Below are 20,233 nucleotides of genomic sequence, written 5' to 3'. Positions count from 1 at the left end.
AACCCACATAACTTCTACCTCACTGGTAGTGTCCATGGGTTATTTAGTTGATACTTTAAAAAAAAGTATCAGCTAAATAAAGTGTTTGAAATAAGATATAACGAAATACCATGAAGTGTACGGAATTGCCTAATCCTAAATAATCTATTTTTAATAGCCTTAATTTTAACCAAAACCAATGCAAGAGCGGTTTCAGCAAACCTGGCAACCCTGGGTGTATAAAGTTCCCGTATGCGCTCGCCCGGTGGTGTGTTCAGGTAACCCGGGTTACATGTCGATTATATCCAATTATGTAGCCTTCACTGCAAACTAGACTCAGTATCAACCGATAGAGATTAAGGATATCCTGTGTCATTCATATGATGAGTTCTTAAAACAATATCAACATCAACATTTATATTTTATGACAATCAGGTTATATTACAGAGCTGATGTACAAAGTTTGACTGATCCAGGTCAGAAGTTTAGACGATAATCATTCATTTTCATACACAAGGATTTTGATACATAGGATATAGTTGTTTCATTTTAGAATATGTAAACCATTGTATTACAAGGACTGGATGCCAAAAGGTATTTGGTTGGTGACTCACTTAGTTGTTAGTAGTAGCTGTATTATGTGTCTGCACTCTGCAGTGAATTGTTACTACAATTATTTTTTATTTAAAACCAATAATTGTGCAGTTGGTGATGATACTGATGCTGATCAATTAACAATGTATTCTGAAGCATTATGGCTTAATGACTTGCTTCAAATTCAAAACATCTATCAAAATGTCATTGTTTATGGACTTGCTATGGACAGTAAATTAAAACTGAGTTTAGTGTATTTCAGAATTATTTTATGTATTTGATTATATTGCTGTTATGTAGAGCTCTTTATACCATGAGAAATTGCTCAATTGAGAAAAAGTCGAATAATTTCAGCAACCTTGAACACACCAGTACAGCGAAAGTCTCGGCAGCTGTGATTGGCTGTCAGCACCGTGTCTCCTCCTCCTGCACAATCCTCCTTTCCCGGAAGTAGGAAGAGAAGTCGCACAGAGAGGAAAGTCTGTTGACGTGACGGTTAACAGCAGAAATCACACCCAGGCCACTGACAACACTTTTACTGTCCTAATACATCTGTCCTGCATAGCATTGTGCTTTTCGGAAGTAGCAGGAGCTCTCAAGGTACTTCACTGTGACACTAGTTCGTGCATAAGGGGATTGTTGGTGTTTTCCCTTCATTTAACTTGTGCTTTTCAACTCCTTTAGGTATGGAATATGGCAGCAACTGAAACACAGCTTATGTTAAGCGTTGGATTAATCGGTAAGTCTCATTTCAACAATCGTCTCTTGTTAGGATTCCGAGTGTAGCTCGCGCCTCATTACGTGCAGGAGAATCACATGACATCAGTGTGACCCAAAACTGTCATCAGCAGGCCTGCATGTCCCTCATTGGTTAATTGATCCTGCATGTCAGGCAGTATACAGGGTCAATGAGTTCCTAAACGCATCCCATAACACGGAGCCCCATGTGATAACGATTTGCTCCCAGGGAGCTCTGCCTGGCATGACAGTATGTTAAAGGGATAGTTCGGATTGTGTCAGTGACTTATCAGTGTATTACTGCAGTCGATGGAGCTCAATGCCCCCCAGTTTGGTAGGCAGGAGCACCAGCATGGAAGGAAAGCAGTGTAGTGCTTTAGAAATTGGCAACAGCAAAATATATTTTAGCAAACTAAAAGGAAGGCCACCTAAAACATCAGTTTTAGTGTGCGCTATATTAAGAAACATTTCTTTAGTCTTTTAATCTTTAGGTCAGACACAACTTTCGACAGGGATCTGAAGTAGTTATCTGTCTTCTTCAAAGCCACCAAACACATACATTAAACAAAACATTAGTTGTACGTTGATAACTAAAGTTGTTGGTCCACCGATTCCTTGATTGATTTGTTTGTTTGTGTTATTCTGTGACTTTGAGGAAAGCAAAACTAACCAATCGAGGCAGCCAGCAACTCCCATGTTCGGCCAGGTAAAGTAACTGTTTTGGTCAATGGTGGCTGTGAAGAGAGCATACATGGATTTAACAGCATAAGGTCTCAGTCAGAAAAGGCTCACTGTTGAAAAGGTAAACAGTGAAAATATTCTTAATATGGCATACACTAAAGGGATTTTAACTTTTTAAGGTGGCCCTAATTGTAGGTGGCTTAAATATGTTGCTGCCCTCATTCACAGCAGGATATTGCTTAGCTTCAATGCTAGTACTCCTGTGTGTGCATGCCAACAGTCATCTACTGTAGGTATACACTGACTATGGACTTATTCATACAACCCTATTTAAAAAAGTAACTTTCTCTTTACTGGCTATCTATTTTTTATGACATTAGTATATGATGTTTTATTTGGTTTTCTTTCCCTCTGCCCAGAGAAAGATGTGAACGGAGACACTCTGTGGGTGTGGTGCTATCCCTCTGTGAGCTCAGACCTGAGGCAAGTCCTGCTCAGCAAGTGCTGTCTGACTCAGGACAGCCGGGACTTCCACACCTTTGTGTTCGGGCAGTTCTGTCGCACCTGGTTCTACATCAGCACTGTGGAGGTGCAGGAACCCACAGCGCTAAACAAGGTACACTCGACTGTCCAGAGAGTCAGCTGCTACTAGAATCTCCATCAAGGAACATGAGTTACTTTTCTATCTTTCTATAGTTTATTGTTTGTCTCTTTTTTTCTCCCTTCAAGGTCACTCATTTTTCAATAGTTGTTACGGCAAAAGACTTCAACCCTGAGAAGTATGCTGCTCTCAGTAGAATCCTCTGCAGGTACAGTGTTCAGCTCAGATAACACTGTTGTTACACTTTTATTTCAAGAGGGTTTTTAATTTGAAGGATGTGTTACTGTGTATTCTCCAGGATGTACATCAAACATGGCAGCCCAGTGAAGATGATGGAGGCTTACGTCACCGTCCTCACCAAAGGAATTTGCCAGAGTGATGAAAACGGCTCGTTTCTAATAAAGGACTACGATATTCGGAAAGCCTTCTTGGCTGGTTCAGTCAAAGGTAAGACACCTCAGTCTCTCAAGAGGAACACTAACCAGTATGTTGGGATCCTTTTGTGATTGTTAAACTTTCATGCAGAAATAAAAATAAACAAGTCCCACTAATACGTTGTTCATGCCACTGTAGTACATTCCCCTGCTAAATAATTCACATTATTTTCACTATTTTGCTGCAATACAACCTGGAATCAAGATGTTTTTTTATCTGCTTTTTATGTAATGTATCCAACCAAAACTGTCAAAAATTGGTGAGGTGAAATGAAAAAGGTAGTTTTCAAAAACTCTAGTAAAACAACTGAAAAGTGGTGTGTGCATATGCAGCAGATTTGCTAAGAAGCCACCAAAATATTATCTACCAATTATTATCTACAAAAAAGATGAACAAAGCAATTTACTGTAAGTGTCACATGATCTGTCACCTGATCTTACAGACAGCTGTTTTAAAACATTGTCAGTGTCCATTTTTGGATTCCTAAGGAGTAAAAGCAGGTCATCCAGTGCACTTCATGTCTGCGTTCTCTCTTTGTCTCTAGACGTGGTGTCTCAGTTTGGCCTGGAGACGATCATCCTGTACACGGCTCTCATGCTGAAGAAGAGGATCGTTGTCCATCACCCTCGGATTGAAGCCTTGCTGGAGTTTACAAGGTGCGATTTAGACTCAAATTCAAAATTAAGGATGGCAATATAAATCGGGCAGATGAATTACAGAATCAAATATGTATAATTCTAATATTAAAAGTCTTGCAGATAATAGAAAGCCCAGTTGATTGCAATTATTCAACAAGTGCTGCATCTAAGAAGACAACCCAAATGAGTCATAACTATTACTGTGATAACAGTTTGATCAGTTAGATTTGGTTAGAAAAAGAGCTATGGAAAATTAAATGATCCATCTTTGCTCAAAACATTAAGTCTTGTTATCCTCAGGTGCGCATAGACTGTATGTCATGAACAAAGATGTGAAATGGGTTATCTCAGTGATATTGGCATCCCTTTTCCAATTATTTAGCTAGACATTTGTATTTGTAGAGGTGAGTATTTTCCTCTGTGTGCAACTCTTTCTGTGTGTCCCCTCAGAGTCCTGCCCACTCTGACCTGGCACAGGAAGGACTGGTCCATCCTCCACCCGTACGTTCACCTGACTGATACTGAACTAGAGGATCTGAAGAAATGCCCGGGTGAGGATTCTTTATTTACTCTCAGTTCTCCTCCTCTCTGTTGATGATAAACCACCATCTGCTCTGAGATCTCAAGCTGGGGAAATGAATTATTCACCCACCAATATGTTTCTCCGCAGGATATGTAGCGGGGTTTGTAGATCCAGAAGTGAGCAACAGATCGGACTTGTTTGATGTTTATGTGAACCTCCCGGACAGCGTCATCACAGTATCCCAGAGTGCCAAAGGTATGTTCAAAGAGAAAGCAGTATGTTTTTAAGAGCCCTTTGATTCTACAGAGAGCAGGACAGCATTTCCTTCAGACTGATGTGTAAGTCTCCCCCCCCCCCACAGAGGCCATGGCTATGGGGAAGTTGCACAAAGACGTGGGACTTCTCATCGTGCAGTCTGCGGAGGATACTGAGAGGTCAGACAGTCAGGTCATCAAGGTGAGATTCCCTCAGAACACACGTCTGAAATCAAGAATTAACGTCCTGAATCTGACACCCACTCATTAATTCACAGGATATTTCTGTCAAGACTAAAGAGATCCTGGCTAACTTGGCGGCCCTGGCTGATCAGTGTGAAGACTCTAAAATCACGTTGGAAAGTTTAAAGCTGCATCATTTCCCCCCGGCCACAGAGAACTTCCTCTTTCATTTGGCAGCTGCCGAGCAGCTCTTACGGATATAGTTTTTTATTTTTCAGACTCCTTGCTGCAGGATGATGTTACCGTCTACAGCATGGACTCTGGCTCTGCTGTTCTCAATATGTCGGGACATCTCCTGTGGTCTTAAAGGCTTGTGCGCACTCTCTTCTTATGAGAGTGAACAGAAGACACTTTCTCACAGTTATCTTCATGTGAGGTAGGAAAGTGTCACATGACTCAGATCTTTACTTGTACCAATAAATAAATGTTTATATATTTTTGATTGCCAACAAATCCCTTGAAAAGACCAAAAACAACCATGACTTGAATCCTAAACTGCTGACTATAATACTCACTACTGCACCAAATGTGTATTCATCCACAGCAAAAAAATAGTCCCAAAAAGTGCACAATCTAATCCTATTTGAGGTATCTGTTGTTAACATTTACACTGCCCAGCTGTTTAAGGAAATAGCCTTTTATTTTATAAATTCAAGAATACATTAGTTTTGCTGCATGTATCAGTGGGCTTGGAACTAAGTGCCAAAAAAAGTAAGTTGGACACCGACTGTTGATTTAGGTGTTTTCATGGGATTTGATGACATACAAATATGAAATAACTTTAGCCTTGTTTTTGAAATCAGTAGTTAAGGACAATAAGGATCTACAGTGTTTTTCTCTAACTGTGTGAAACGGAGGAAAATAAACTGGTACTTTTCAGCTGGTACATCTAATAATCTGAGCTCCCACAGTGCAAAGCGGCACGTACATACATCACCTTTTTGTTTCCTTTATGGGAATATTGTGCAAACGTTGTAAAGAGATATAGATATAAATACGCAGGAGCTGAAATGCAGTTATTATTAATATTAAAGAGCTTATTGATAGAAACTACATTTGTGGTTATCGGATCATAATGTGTGTTTATATCATTTTTTTAACTCACATTTTGTATTTTACTAATGACAAGCATATCGTGATGTACAAGGCTTTTTTTAAAACTTTTAATCAAAAGGTGTTCCTCATCAATATGCAGCTGATCACATATTAGTGTTTCCATGTCCATATTGATTTATACTGAATCATGTGTCTTAAGGTCCAGGTTTTCTTTTTTTTTTGTTTTACAGGCGAATGTTTTTTTAAGCACAGTGCCAAAAAGATGGTTTTGTGCCTCAGACACAGTGCAATAAATGCTAATTTAACTTTGGAAAATAAATGTATTTTAATGAATTCATGTAATATTTTCTATGTATAATACAATTAATATTCCAGATAAATACATTTAATATAAAAAAAGAAGCGTTTTGACTGTTTTAATGTCTCAAACTGTATTTTTTCAATTGGGCATCTTTGAGTGTGTTACATGCGTTGTACATTTTCAGCTGCATGATGCTAAAGAAGACATTTATTATAATACTACCGAGTAATAGCAACCTGTGTTTTGGTAGATTAGTGTATTTATAGGTCCTCAGAGTCCTCTATGGTAGTATAACAGTCCGTCGCAAGCTGCCTCCTGCAGGTTCTTCTCCACGTTGTCCTTCTTTATCTGTAAAACAAGGCTAACGTCAGCTGAGTTCATCACAAGGAAACCATTTCAGTACAGGAGGATCTGAATCTCACCGTGCCCAGCTGTGGAAAGAGACTGAACGAGACGGGGATCATCAAGCCAAAACCCATCACAATACTCATGTAACGGAGAGGAGCGATCAGCACAGAGCTCTTCTGGATCACTCTTGTTCTAAAAAAGGACAAGTTATTTGGTTAAATCTGACCGTCCGACCAGGTAAATGTAACTTATTGTAAACGTGACTGACCTCCATAAGAGTGTTATCAGGAGGGAAGGGACAGCAGCGCTTGTACCGAACAGCGCCGCTCTTGACAGTGCAGTCTCCTTCACAGCCTGGACATAAAGAACAATTGAACTATGTTTCAAAAGGAAAGGAATGTGTATTTCTGTCCTTTTGCTCTTCTTTTGTTAACCTTTTGTCCCGCTGCTTTAGAAAGGCCGACCAGATTTCCATTGGAATCAAACACTTGGATCCCAGTTTGTGACTCTTCACTTCTGACAGTGTACACACTGACGAAGGCCACAGCAGCTGGAGAGAGGTACACACACATGTTAGTTTAAAAAGTCCTACCTGCTAATACTGGATCCACAATTAAATGGAAATGAAAATGATGAAGTACTTTTTGTCTACTTTGGGGGGAATTTACGCATATACTACCTGACATGCAAAATAAAGTATTCAGATTTATGGAACAGTATTTATATTTCATAGATACTTACCTGAGAGAGGGATTGGTAGCATGGTCCTTAAGACAGCCTTGATTACTTCACTACTTACACCAAGTTTATAAATCATAATTTGAGGAAGGGACTGAAACAAAAAAAGGTTTTAAAAAGCAGCATTTTCTAAAGTTTACTCGACACATCATAATAAACATGGCACAGTTGCCATTGTTACAATCAGGTTATACACACCCCTGCACATGTTGCATAGCAAACGGTTCCAGCGCTCAACAGAAGCTGCTTCGAAGACAGCTTCTTACTCTGCTGGGGAGAGATAAAGATGAAGAGGAGCAGGAACAGAGCGAGGACTGGAAGCTTAATATGCACTAATGCCAGAGAAATGTCATTAAAAGTCAAAGTATATTAAGGCATTCAAAGAATATTAAAATCCTAGTATGTCATAGCAAAAGGTATAGTACACCTTTCAAAAACATAATAAAAAAGTAATAGTATAGTATGCCAAACATCTAATTAATTTAGTATGCCACATGTTACAGATGTTATAATATAGTATGGCATAACAAAATAATAAGTCATAATATGGTATGCCATAAAAATGTGATAGTATAGTATGCCATACAGAACATTTCCTATATTATGGCACATAATACAAATATGTTTAAGATGTCAAAGTATAATAGGTCATAAAAATGTGATATCGTAGTACATTGTAACAAATTCAGAGCATGGTATATCATAACATTATCTTGCAAGACAATAGAGTGGTGCAGGGATGACGTATTTACCCGGAAATAAGCTGCGCCGGGGTTCCCTCGACAAAAAAGCAATGGGATTTCTCCATAGGATTTTGTAAAATAGCTCGAAATAAGGTCTGTGGAAAACAAACCTGTTTGATAAATGCACGTTTTGTTCAGCCGGATAATATCCACATGTCTACCCTACTTTTATAATTTTCTAATCATAAATCTAATCGCCAGAAGCAAAATGCTAACGTTATGCTATAAACGAACTACAGCAGGGTCGTACGACTTCAACGTCACGCCAACTTAAGATCGATATTCAAAAATACAGATTCAAAATTGTAAAAGCTTTTGTTTAAAGGTCCCATGTCATGGCCATTTCCACTGATCATAATTCCATTGTTGAGGTCTACTAGAATAGATTTATATTGTGCAATTTTCCAAACTCACATTGGTTTCTCATACAGCATCTCTGTAAACTACTTGTGTTCACTGAATTTCACTCTCTGCCTTTAACGGCTCGTTGTAGCTCCAATAGCTCCAGCCCCCACCCTCCCTGTGAGCACAGTGTGCTCTGATTGGTCGGGACGTTGTGAATCGCGCTGAGCTCCGTGGAGGTGTTGTTTCCTTGTTAGCGATACACAGCCAAACACAGCCAAACTCATCCTGAGCACACACAAACTCACAGCCGAAGTAAAAACAATAAGCGTGGCTTGATATTGAGTAAGAAAAAGGTTAATAAACGCTGTGAGAATGGGTCTGCAGAGAGAATTTCGCCTCCCTGCACACAGATGTGTGTGTGAGGAAGTCCGTGGATTGGTCAATTTGGACCAATCAGCGGGGGCTTAACGTAACAGCTCCGCGGACGTAACGTAACGGCTCCACGGATTGGTCCATTTCGTTCCGGGTACGGCTTGACATCATGCCGTACCCGGAATGAAATGGAAGAATCAAATGGACAATGACGTATCTCCAACGAGGCGTTTTGGGGAGGTATTTTCTGTGTTAGAGTTTTACTCGCTACAGGGTGTACTTTGAGGGTTTGTGACTCTGCACACCGTTTACATGCATAAAAACCTTCATAACACACAAGGGGACGGGTAATAACCGGAAAAGCATGACATGGGCCCTTTAAACAGTTTGCAAAAGCGCAGGTACTTGCTTTCAAGCAGAACAGGGTCAAAAAAACATAGCGGGAGTGTTTACGAGTTCGGCGTAATGACGTACAACGTCCTCAACAACTTCTGTAGTCCTATTCAGCCACTTCTTAACAACCATCGTTTTTCAGACACGTAAACTCTTCAAAAATCACCAGTGGGGTCACTGCTGATGTATTTAATGTCGTAGAACAAAACGTGATCCGTCTCTTAAATTTGTGTCAACCACAGATCTTATTTCAAGCTATTTTCCAAAATCCTATGGAGAAATCCCATTGGCTCTGAGACGAGGGAACCGGTAGTGGTAAAATGCTAACTCACTTCCGGGTTTCAGGACTCGTCACTGCACCACTCTATTTACCATAAAACAAAAAACAAAAATACGTCAAAGTAGTAGATCTTAAAAAATATTTAAAAAATGTAAAGATGCATTAAAAAAAACAATACAAAATGTAAAGTATAGTTTTTCATACAAAACATGAACAATGTAATGATATAGTATGACAAAAAAATTATTCAAAATGTCAAAGTACAGTTTGTCATAAAACACGTTGAAAATGTGATAGGACAGAATGTACATGTATGTTACCTTTTCTGATGAAGTATTTCTGTTTGCAAGGGTGAACCTAGTTTGGTAACTCTGCAGGAAAAACTGAAAGAATGCATTTTTGAATGAACTGTGTTATAATATCCACATGTAATATACTGCACTTTTATTAATATGATGAATATGCTTTTACCTGCCAGAGCAGAGCATATTTCACATTGATGTGAGGCAAAAAGCCGGCGACCACCTGAAAAAGAGGTTTGTTTGTATATGTAACAACCTTTATCTCAAAAAACAATTTAAGTTGTCATTTATTTTATATATATTTACTAGATGACCAACATACCAGAGGTGCTGATACGGACAAAAATGCTATAAAAAATAACAGAAGTAAGGGCATCAGTATCTATTTTAGTGATACAGTTGTTATACTTGTTACATGATAAAAATGCGAACATATTTAATAATGGATGCAAACTATGTGTCAAAGCTTAGATTTACCACACCTGCAGGGCGGAGCATAAGTGGAAGAACATCACCAGAGTCAGCATGGACAGATGACTGTAAACACAGAGCGCTCATTAAAAAGCAGCACATACAAAATAAATTCGTAATTAAGTAAAGGTTCTGTTTGAAGACATATAAAGTTGAACTGGAGGTTTATTGTGGAAAACATGACTGAATTCTAATTCATTCAGAGACATAATGTTTTTCTTTCAAAACTTACAAGTGATAGGGTGACTGCTTCTTCATCCTACAGGAAGAAACAAACAGATTTTAATAAATCAGGTTCATACATCTGACCATAGCTAATTCAAGTTAAAAAAAAAAAGAATCTGACCCAATCATCTAGTTTCAGACCATGAGCCTTCTTTATTTTGGCCTGCAGAGAGAAGCATCACTTGTTAAGCATTATATTCTTCCACACATCTCACAGTATATGAACACTGTAGTGACAGCTACTTACATCAGAGGAAAGAAGGGAAGTGGGATCAAGAATATTAACCCAGATCTTGAACCGACTAAAGAACGACTGAAAAAAGGAAAGGAACATTTATTTAAAAACACGTTCGGATGAAATTATTACATTTCATTTGGCAGACGCTTTTATCCAAAGCGACTTACAATGTGCATTCAACCAGGAGGGTACAGAGTAACAAGAATCATGTAGGTACATTAGCTTCAACTAAGCCAAACCATTTAAAGTGCTAGTACATTGATTGAAATGATATGTAAACACCGGTTTCAGTTCTAGCTGAATATAAAAAACGTGTGTGTACAGTTACCTGTCCTTCGCTTTTCCAAAAGAACAGATTAGGATCCATTGGGACAACGAACACATTAACTTCTCAGAAATTAAATAAGTCACAATAACCCTTCTGCAGCACACATTTAACCAGCATGTATTGTTGTGCTTTTTAAGGTCAAATTCAAATCCTTAGCAAATACTTCCGCCTTCAACCCCGTGTTCAGCTGTGGGCGGCTGTGTACTGTGTGCTGCATTCGAGGACATCGGAAAAATCTGATGTATCCAAGTTATGTTAATTTTAAGAGTGCAGTTGATGCTAAAAGTATGAAACGCAAAACTTCACAGACGTTATTTATTGATTTAAAGAAAAGCCATACAAAAAAAATGCAAGGGACATTTGGGGTATAATTGAATATTTAAGTAAAATATGTTCAACCTTTTCAAATAAATAATGGTTTTATAGACTGCTATTTCAGTTGACTAGGTCAGTGACTTAGCCTTCATTTTTTAAGCATGTTTTGGTTCAAGTTTTAATGCAAAGTGCTATGAGGTTGAGTACACTTATCATTTTCTCAACACCTGAGGACCTTAATGTCCATGGTACATACGAGCACCTGAAAGCAGCATGATTTCTTTAAAGTTTTTACAGCATCCTGTTTACCAGTGACTGGGTCCAGGTATCTTCGGATAATCAGTTTAACATAACTTTTTTTGGTGCAGAATGTCATATAAGTGAATAATTTTATGTTCATATTTTTTCAGCACAGGTTCACGTCGAGCACGTGTGTACATGACGCAACGACCGGTTTAACAAACCGGCCGCCCTCCTCTGACAGACAATCCAAAATGGCAGCCTCTATCGGGAGACTTCTGAGGACATCTGTGAGTGAAACTTCTCCAACATAGCGTCACATGTTTATATTTAAAGTATTTATTCTTAGTATGCTATTTATTATTAACTAATAACTGTGTCAATAGCAGGAAACGATGTATTTGTGTACTCGCACGTGTGTCGCACATTTAAATGACCCGAGCACCAACTGACACTGTGCTGACAAACCTCTGGTCCGCGGTCGCTGTTGTGTACTAAAATGGGTTACAAAATATATCCAGTTAATCTTCTTAAAGGGCCCATGTCATGGCCATTTCCACTGATCATAATTACATTGTTGAGGTATACTAAAATAGATTTATACTGTGCAATTTTCCAAACTCACATTGGTTTCGCATACAGCATCTCTGTCAAGCATGTGTATTCAGCAGTATTCACTTTCTCCACTAAACGACTCGTTGGAGCTCTTGCCCCCCCCTCCCTGTGAGCCTAGTGTGCTCCGATTGGTCAGCTCGGCCACTCGTTCTGATTAGTCAACCACCAGAGAGGCTGCGCCCATGTCAGTGCTTTTCCCGGCTGCTCTCAGCGTAACATCAGTCTTATCATGGCGTCGGTACAGCGGTATATTTTATATACATATATATTTTTAACTGTTGTTATAGAAGAGTGTGACGGCCCCAGGGCCTTTGTCTTACGATGGGGTGGAGCTGAAGAGGGTAATCAGCGCGATCACGGACACCTCCGGACACAGTCTCTCTCCAAAGCGGCTGCAGGAAGACTAACTCTGCGATCCTCTCAACCACCTATCTTTGCATTTACCACAATAAATGTGCCGTGGTTTTGTAAACTCGTGTATGTCTCCTTGTCTTTCCGTTGTGGCCTACGAGCTACTCTCATAACAAAGAGTAAGTTATTTTTACCCGTTATAAACTACTACTGTTTGATGAGAAATCAAATCATGGTTTGCTATATATGAATTCAGGGAAGAAAGGATAGGCCTACTAAGTATTTCCATTAAACTTTATTTTTAGAAATGTACAAAATGAACATAAATATACATATATACACACGGTATATCATTCATTCCTCCTCCTCGCATCTTGCCTGCGCACAGTCGGTGCGGTGCCTTTTAGCACGACGCCTCAGTAGTAGTAGAATCCCTTCCCCGTCATGGATTGTCCGCCAGGATCTGGCTGGACGAAATCAAATGCAAATCACAAAATATTAGAGAAACTTAGTTGTTTTAGATTAGTTAGTAGTAGTTGTGTAATGAACAGCTTGCCTGCTAATATGCTAACCTAGCTTTGTTTACCTTGGTAGCTAACACGATATGAACGTTAGCTTGGAGGAAAGGCAACTATAATGCAGTGTAATAAAACTACTATGAACAAAAGCTAGTGGTTCATATTAGGCTAGCAATAACGTGTTTATAATTGCAATCGTATACGGGTATTCTGCTACCATACAATGTAACTTGCATGAATACATTGTTTTGCGCTAGCATACAGCTAGCCTCGTTAGCTACATGCAGTATATGTACGGTCACAATGTACGGTAAATCACAGTACAGTATACTGTATGAGTATTCCGTGTGTGTGACTGCAGACATTCTCCTGCCATGACAAACATGTAAGGCCATCTGCTGACATTGTAGTTGATATATTTAAACGCTAGCAACGTAGCATCACAAAAATGTTTTTCTGACCGAAACTAGCTCTAGCTCCGTGTGTTAGATCGCTACGCCAGCTATAATGTAATTACGTTTCGCGACTGACCGGCAAATCACCCGGAGTATACTGTCAATAGGTATTTTGTGTGTGAATGCAGACATTCTCCTGCTATGAGATACATGTATGCAAGGCCATCTGCTGATATTAGAGTTGATATATGGAAACTCTAGCAACTTAGTTAGCACTGTGTCAATGGCTTAGCAGTCCAACACAGTTTACACATTTAAACAGTCTTGTTTGATAAATACACAAATAACAATGCAAACTTACAGGTTGTATACCCAGATCTTCCCCTGCTCCAAACGGTCCAAACAAGCTGTGCATATCCGGCCTCAAACTGGGCAATGTTTTTGGAAGCTTTCGTCTGTGAAATGCCGGTTCTTCGAACCTCTGGAGGAGGAACACGCCGCTGCTGGTGTGGCCATAGCTCTTCGGGATTGGTCCATTTCGTTCCGGGTACCGCATGACATCATGCGGTACCCGGAAGAATCAAATGGGCAGTGACGTATCTCCAACGAGGCGTTTTGGGGAGGTATTTTCTGTGTTAGAGTTTTACTCGCTACAGGGTGTACTTTGAGGGTTTTGACTCTGCACACCGTTTACATGCATAAAAACCTTCATAACACACAAGGGGACGGGTAATAACCGGAAAAGCATGACATGGGAGCTTTAAATCTTTTTAGCAGTGCATGTAAGGATTCATTCTAAAGTTGTAGCAACAGAAGTAGCTTCGCTTGGTAGGTTACTCAATTATGTTATATTAACCATGCAAATAAATATATGAATGTGATTTAATAACGTCTTTATGTTGCTGCATGACTTGTGTCTGTGAAAGCTCAAAGTGCTGAGCCACCGACTCTGTATGTTTGTTTCTCAATCTGCTGAGTATATCTGCATATTGTGTTACATTATAAATCATTCCACACAATGGACCCTTTTCCCCCCAATTAGAATAGCATTACATCATACAAAAGTATGTTAAATTCAATGTTACACTGTGCCAGCTAACGACCACACATACATGTAATATTTTCCTGGTCTTGATGTTTTTAGGTATTGTGTAATATTTGCATATAATCAGAGTAGCAGTAACATGTTTGAACTTGAACAATATCCTTAAAAAGACAAAGTTAGTTAAATGATCAACTTTAAATACAAAGAAAATCATCCTTTTATTTATTACAGAACACTCCCTAACTAATACTAGTTAACTAACCTGTCAGAGAATGCAATATAAATATAGAATCTTTTGGATTTTCTTCACGGACACATTATTTTCTAATTCCACAACATTGACTTCACATCAGACCTGCAGTTATTTTTAACGTGCTTGTCCTCACTCTCGTTATTAACACCAATTAGAGCTTTCTCAGCAGGTGTTCTGCTCTTGGCCGCTGATGGAGATTCCTGCTGTGATATCACTGTTCAGAGTGTGATCACAACAAACTCCATGGCTGAGTGCAGCGTCGTCTTTTTCATATTATGAGTGACAAATCCGGGAATTATCCTAAACTAAGCATTTTATATCACACGTGGTGGTCCATGTTGGCATAACAGAACTGCAGATATATATATATATATATATATATATATATATATATATATATATATATATATATATATATATATATATATACAAAAAAACATACACTTTGATAATAATGACATATGGGGCTTCATATCTACAAATAATCAAATAGGACTAATATGTCTCAATACAATTGAAACAGACATGGATGGTTCATCCTTTAGACATAAGTGTTGTCAAGTTACTCACAAAATATCTTGATATTTTCTTTCCAGTGTATTTCTGGATTGTTCATGTTGAATTTATAAACATTTTTAAGGTTAAGGTTGCAGCAGGAGGGTTGAAAGTCACAGCCTCCTGTCAGCGTGGAGCGTCTGGAGCTAGGAGGATCCTCAGCGCGCCGTCACTGCAGAGAGCCGGTTTCTCTACCAGTATGTACTGAAGTCACACGATATACAGTCGAATGCTGATTAAACTCTACAGCACACACCATTTATTGTCCGTCTAAAGATGTATCTGCAACCATTTGAATTACTTAATATGTAAACTTAATCTCTTTGACTTGAGGGCAAAACACGGGAGATTGGTTTGGCCAATTGTGTTTATTGTTTGAAGTTTTTCACTAAATAATCACCAAATCTATTGTTCTCTCAAATATGTTTCAGTGTCAAGAAGCGGTTATCTTCATGTGCAGGATAATATACATCATTTATTGTTCTCTGGAGTTGTTATAAAAGCAAGTCCTCAGGTTATAGCTAAGCAATAATATCAGAATATTACATTTTTGTTATTTAAATGTATTTCAATAGTACATTTTACGCCTTATCTTAGCACATGTAAAATATTCAAAAAAATGTTTGGTTAACTTACTGATCAGTTTACTGTATACACTGTCAGGTTCTTTACAGTTGCACAAACAGGCATGTTCCATCAATGTTATAAATAAGATTGCACACAGAGTTCTCTGTACTATACACTGTATGTTCCCTTGGTTTTACTAAGCAAATAGTTAGAAAGAATAAATGGTCTTTTCTATATCAGGCTCTTCCAGATGGGCCCCTGCTGTCACCCAGGCGGCTCCTGATTTCAAGGGCACAGCTGTCAGCAATGGCGAGTTCAAGGAGATGAGCCTCGCTGACTTCAAGGGCAAATACCTGGTCCTCTTCTTCTACCCACTGGACTTGTGAGTGTTTGTGACATGCACAAAAGAAGAAGGGCTCTTAATACCCTTTGATTGAAATGCACATTGAGTGATATTATACTTTTATGTAGCTCAGTAGACTGTTGAATGAAAGTCATCTCGTTTGAAAAAAACAAAAACGTTATTCATTTGTTTCCAAACATAAAACGGTAACATGAGAAAAAAAAGCAGTAAAATAGCAGTTAAAGGTAGGGTAGGTAAGTTTGAGAAACCGGCTCGAGATCGCTAGAATTTGAAAATACACAACCGGAGAAAATCTGCCACTTCCTTATAGAGCCCCTCCTCCAACACACACGAACGCGCACATGACCAATGAGGGCACGAGATAAGTTTGTGCACAGATGGAAGGCTGACAGGCAGGTAGGCCATCCTTCGTGGTTTTTACAGTATTACGGCTTCCACAGATGACATTTTTTTTATGGATTTTTTGTCAAAGCACTTAAGATATTCATTGCTATCGGGATGTTAAGAGCATTCTATGGAATATAACAAAAAGTGTATCTCGAGCCGGTTTCTCAAACTTACCTACCCTACCTTTAATGTAAAAGGAAAATAAAAAATAAACTTTTACAAAAAAAACCTGAGAGCAGTCCCAGCCAACCCTTACAGTAAAGCAAAAATGTAAGAAAGAGAAATTCAGTTCCACATGTCCATGCAAATGCACAGTTACTTATCAAACATAACATTTCATCCAACCACAACAGGCTGTAAAACCAGACTTGTATAATAAAAGTCCTCTTAATTAAGAGGTCATATTATGTGCATTTGTATTGTGTGCCTCTACTGTGACATGTTTACATGCTTCAATGTTTAAAAAGGTCTTTATTTTTCTCATTCTGCTTTGCTGCAGCACCTGGCTGGCACCTTAGCCTATCATGTACAATGTGTTGGATCAAGTGATGTCACAATGTTACCGAAGTAAACAATGGAGTCAAATCAAGTGTTTCAGGCAGGGTGGAGTGTGTAGGAGAGAAACTCCCTCTGGAGGGAACTTTGGGATTTGAGCCTTTGCAGAACATTTACATGCACAAAAACCTATATAACACTACAGGGAAAGGAACACCCCAAAAAGCATAATGGGGCCCCTTTAATTTTCTTTAGGTGTGAATTTGGTCAGATAATATTTCCTCACTGAATCTTTTTTTTCTCTCTTTGTTTCAGCACCTTTGTATGTCCGACAGAGATCATCTCATTCAGCGACAAGGCCAACGAGTTCCACGACGTTAACTGTGAGGTGGTGGGCGTGTCTGTGGACTCTCACTTCACCCACCTGGCGTGGATCAACACGCCACGCAAGGTGCTCCCCCTCTTTGATCATTATTCAGAAACTGACACGGTGCAGAGTTCAACTCGCTGACTTTTTCCATTCATTCTTTGATGTGGGTCACAAAGGAGCATTGGCAAATGACTGACTGTATGTCTGATGTGTTTACTGCAGTAGTAGTGTCAGTTATTCTAACAGGTGTTGTTTCCTGGTGTTCTGTCAGACTGGAGGCCTGGGTCACATCCACATCCCCTTACTGTCCGACCTCAACAAGCAGATCTCTAAAGACTACGGGGTGCTGCTGGAGGGTCCAGGCATCGCACTGAGGTACGTCTATTATGCCATTTATACACGTCTGACAACGGAAATATCACTAATTTATCTTTTTACAACAAAGGGTAGAAAACTGAATAGTTAGGAAGCTTCAAGCATAATTGGCAATTAAATGACATATCAGCATTCAAATGCACATCTATTCATCCTGTTTAAAGCCAGTGTTACTGCACGGTTGCAGATAAAGTATACGCCACATTATAATTGTTAGAATTATACAATTATTTTCTAGCGGTCGCTGTGTACGATTGTGTGATCCAAACATTTCTAATTAGTGCGAATGCTGTTTACAGCATTCCATTATAGTTCTTCGAATCTTTATTCTTCCCCTTATTATTTCAACCAATACTTTGGCTCTCAATAACTTCAACATACTTTCAGCTACAGAAACCATTCAAATATCAAACTATTCAGCCTTTTCAGCAATCGATGGGAAACTTTCAACTTTTTCAAAATATTTCATACTTTTTGAAATATTCAGCTTTTTAAACTCTTTTTTTAACATGGAACTCAATGGGAGGAACCTTCAAATTCTCTTTTAACTACACCATGTGCCAAATGCTAGAGACTTCATTCCAACTTTAAAATGATAACAAGACCTTCAGCTATAAAACTTGTTCTTCAGATTTTTGATGTCTTTTCCACTTTTTGAGATATTTAACTTAGTTTGGAGCTTGGTAAAGAGGCCTTCTTCAGATTTTAACATGAGTGTATATTGGGCAGCTCGTTAAGGCTTAGAGTGCGTGATGTCACAGCTAGAGTGGAGGAGAGCTTGAAATTCTTACAAGCTCTACATTTTTTTTTTAAACTGCCATAATTCACAAACCCTACACTCCTTGGACATCATTTTTCATGAAAAACATAGGAAAACCTCTCCTACGTTGAAAAATTAAAAAAGATTAAGAAAAGATATTAAACAAAATGCTTCTTGAGGGCATGAAGAGACAAAAACTTGTCAAAAAGTCCACCTAGCTCCCAATAGACTCCCATGTAAAAAAAATCCGGATCTTTCTTCAGACTAGAGAGAAGTAAACTTTAAACAAACTGCTCCCATCTCCACATTTTACACACAAAACTTAAAAAAAAAACATATCAGTTCATTGGGGTTCCCTGATGCTCACGGTCTGGTAATTTATTTTATAGGAGCCATAGTTTTTGAACAGGTGGCAAAAATTGTCAGATATAATCCTCAATGCATTCTTAATGGGACTCAGTGCTGCAGTTGGTAACTATGGTGTTGCTGGGCAGATTGGGGCCACAAACCTGAGTGACATCATCTAATCAGAGCAGACACGCCCACAGACAGACTGGTACACGCACACACAAACACTGGAGGTTTGTATTATTTTTTTCAACAAAAGTTAGAAATGCAAGAGGTTCATCTCATTCAGAACAAATGGAAAGGCTCTCCTTTCACAGCACATCTCCATGGAAACCTTTGATCTCTGGGCTTACACACACAGGTGTTTGTAAACATTCATTCACTACTACTTACATTTAATATCTAACTTCTTCAGCCTACTTTCAGCTGCAGAAACCATTCAACTATTAACGTATTCAGCTATTTCAGGACATTGAGGCTATACATGTTGTTTATACCTTTTTTTTATATTAAGCTTCTTCACTATTTTTCCTACTCTTCCAGTTTACTTTCAGGTTTCCAACAAAGTCATTGCAATGCATTTGAGCTGTAACAATTTTGATTCAAATCATTTCACTTTTCTGCATTTCTCCGCTAAGTTCAGCAACACACTCACTTGGTTTTTGTAGCTAAAAGCAGCTACCATTCAGCTAATAAAATATTCAGCTTTTTCAGCCACATTCAGCCACAAATGTTCAGTTTACAGCATTCACATGCATTTTCTGCAGGAAATGCATTTTATAGTTACTGTTTTCATTTTCTTAATGCCAGTGTGAGTGTACATTTTGTCATCGGTTTTTTCATTTGTTTTGTAGAGAACTACAGAAGTGTTTTTGATTAATTATTTTGTTTTTGTCCTTCAGAGGCCTGTTTCTCATCGATCCAAACGGCGTGGTGAGACACATGAGTGTGAACGACCTCCCAGTGGGCCGCTGTGTAGAAGAGACGCTGCGTCTGGTGAAGGCCTTCCAGTTTGTGGAGACCCACGGTGAGGTGTGTCCAGCCAGCTGGACCCCTGACTCCCCGACGGTGAGTCTCTCAACCTCTGAAGCCATGAGACTCCAACACCATCAACCCATGCACTGACACTGCAGTGTTAAGATCTGTTGCAAACGGTCTTTTCTTTTATCATGTTGTTAGAAGTGTGTAGAAACTGTTGTGCTTCAAGTAAATCAGTTTTTAACGCTCATTCAGTTTATATTTTTTACTTTTCAGATCAAACCAACACCAGAAGGATCCAAGGAGTACTTTGAAAAAGTCAACTAAAGACGGAGCTCATAACTCTAACAATAAATGTACACTTAGTTTACAGTTTAAATATCCATTTGTTGAGTACGCTAATAAATATATTCTTTATAAATGTCAGCTCTTTGTTTTGAAACTGAATGTGATACCCTGCTATTCCTCCTGATTGA

General features: G+C 38.8%; 3 protein-coding genes across 6 annotated transcripts; 2 read left to right on the top strand and 1 right to left on the bottom strand.

Annotated features, from left to right (window-relative positions):
• The first annotated feature begins 932 nt into the window (after positions 1 to 932).
• On the top strand, positions 933 to 6,135 carry dennd10 (DENN domain containing 10). 2 transcript variants are annotated; one of them, XM_034151746.1, is made up of 10 exons: positions 933 to 1,173; positions 1,258 to 1,312; positions 2,412 to 2,608; positions 2,722 to 2,801; positions 2,892 to 3,040; positions 3,573 to 3,684; positions 4,117 to 4,217; positions 4,337 to 4,444; positions 4,551 to 4,645; positions 4,722 to 6,135. In XM_034151746.1, the coding sequence occupies exons 2-10, from the start codon at positions 1,267 to 1,269 to the stop codon at positions 4,887 to 4,889; spliced, it is 1,056 nt and encodes a 351-aa protein (XP_034007637.1). In that variant the 5' UTR covers positions 933 to 1,173; positions 1,258 to 1,266; the 3' UTR covers positions 4,890 to 6,135. The 2 variants fall into 2 exon arrangements, with proteins under 2 accessions (XP_034007637.1, XP_034007638.1); XM_034151747.1 differs by lacking the exon at positions 933 to 1,173 and adding an exon at positions 1,967 to 2,017.
• A 30-nt stretch (positions 6,136 to 6,165) lies between these two features.
• Positions 6,166 to 11,030, bottom strand: sfxn4 (sideroflexin 4). 2 transcript variants are annotated; one of them, XM_034151748.1, is made up of 14 exons: positions 10,827 to 11,030; positions 10,508 to 10,573; positions 10,382 to 10,423; positions 10,268 to 10,294; positions 10,047 to 10,101; positions 9,887 to 9,912; positions 9,734 to 9,787; positions 9,583 to 9,645; positions 7,328 to 7,399; positions 7,133 to 7,223; positions 6,826 to 6,941; positions 6,660 to 6,745; positions 6,466 to 6,583; positions 6,166 to 6,391 (listed from the first exon to the last, which is right to left on the bottom strand). In XM_034151748.1, the coding sequence occupies exons 1-14, from the start codon at positions 10,863 to 10,865 to the stop codon at positions 6,314 to 6,316; spliced, it is 933 nt and encodes a 310-aa protein (XP_034007639.1). In that variant the 5' UTR covers positions 10,866 to 11,030; the 3' UTR covers positions 6,166 to 6,313. The 2 variants fall into 2 exon arrangements, with proteins under 2 accessions (XP_034007639.1, XP_034007640.1); XM_034151749.1 differs by having other exon boundaries at positions 7,328 to 7,396.
• A 417-nt stretch (positions 11,031 to 11,447) lies between these two features.
• On the top strand, positions 11,448 to 20,183 carry prdx3 (peroxiredoxin 3). Of its 2 annotated transcripts, XM_034152008.1 has the most exons (8): positions 11,448 to 11,466; positions 11,552 to 11,671; positions 15,199 to 15,310; positions 15,921 to 16,062; positions 17,242 to 17,377; positions 17,568 to 17,671; positions 19,682 to 19,847; positions 20,034 to 20,183. In XM_034152008.1, the coding sequence occupies exons 2-8, from the start codon at positions 11,636 to 11,638 to the stop codon at positions 20,082 to 20,084; spliced, it is 747 nt and encodes a 248-aa protein (XP_034007899.1). In that variant the 5' UTR covers positions 11,448 to 11,466; positions 11,552 to 11,635; the 3' UTR covers positions 20,085 to 20,183. The 2 variants fall into 2 exon arrangements, with proteins under 2 accessions (XP_034007899.1, XP_034007900.1); XM_034152009.1 differs by lacking the exon at positions 11,448 to 11,466 and having other exon boundaries at positions 15,205 to 15,310.
• Positions 20,184 to 20,233: the final 50 nt, after the last annotated feature.

Source organism: Trematomus bernacchii, unplaced genomic scaffold, assembly GCF_902827165.1.
Source record: "Trematomus bernacchii unplaced genomic scaffold, fTreBer1.1, whole genome shotgun sequence".
NCBI classification, from domain to species: Eukaryota; Metazoa; Chordata; class Actinopteri; order Perciformes; family Nototheniidae; genus Trematomus; species Trematomus bernacchii.
This window is presented reverse-complemented; position numbering and strand designations above follow the sequence as displayed.

Bases quoted from the DNA above. Each gene is read 5' to 3' on its own strand.
- prdx3 (XM_034152008.1), top strand. From the start codon at position 11,636: ATGGCAGCCTCTATCGGGAGACTTCTGAGGACATCT. The intron at 11,672-15,198 runs GTGAGTGAAACT...AACATTTTTAAG, and splicing joins GGAGACTTCTGAGGACATCT to GTTAAGGTTGCAGCAGGAGG. The intron at 17,378-17,567 runs GTGCTCCCCCTC...GTGTTCTGTCAG, and splicing joins GGATCAACACGCCACGCAAG to ACTGGAGGCCTGGGTCACAT.
- sfxn4 (XM_034151748.1), bottom strand. From the start codon at position 10,865: ATGGATCCTAATCTGTTCTTTTGGAAAAGCGAAGGACAG. The intron at 9,788-9,886 runs GTATGTTGGTCA...CCTCTTTTTCAG, and splicing joins TGTCCGTATCAGCACCTCTG to GTGGTCGCCGGCTTTTTGCC. The intron at 6,584-6,659 runs GTCAGTCACGTT...GTCCTTTTTTAG, and splicing joins CTGATAACACTCTTATGGAG to AACAAGAGTGATCCAGAAGA.
- dennd10 (XM_034151746.1), top strand. From the start codon at position 1,267: ATGGCAGCAACTGAAACACAGCTTATGTTAAGCGTTGGATTAATCG. The intron at 3,685-4,116 runs GTGCGATTTAGA...GTGTCCCCTCAG, and splicing joins GCCTTGCTGGAGTTTACAAG to AGTCCTGCCCACTCTGACCT. The intron at 4,218-4,336 runs GTGAGGATTCTT...GTTTCTCCGCAG, and splicing joins GGATCTGAAGAAATGCCCGG to GATATGTAGCGGGGTTTGTA.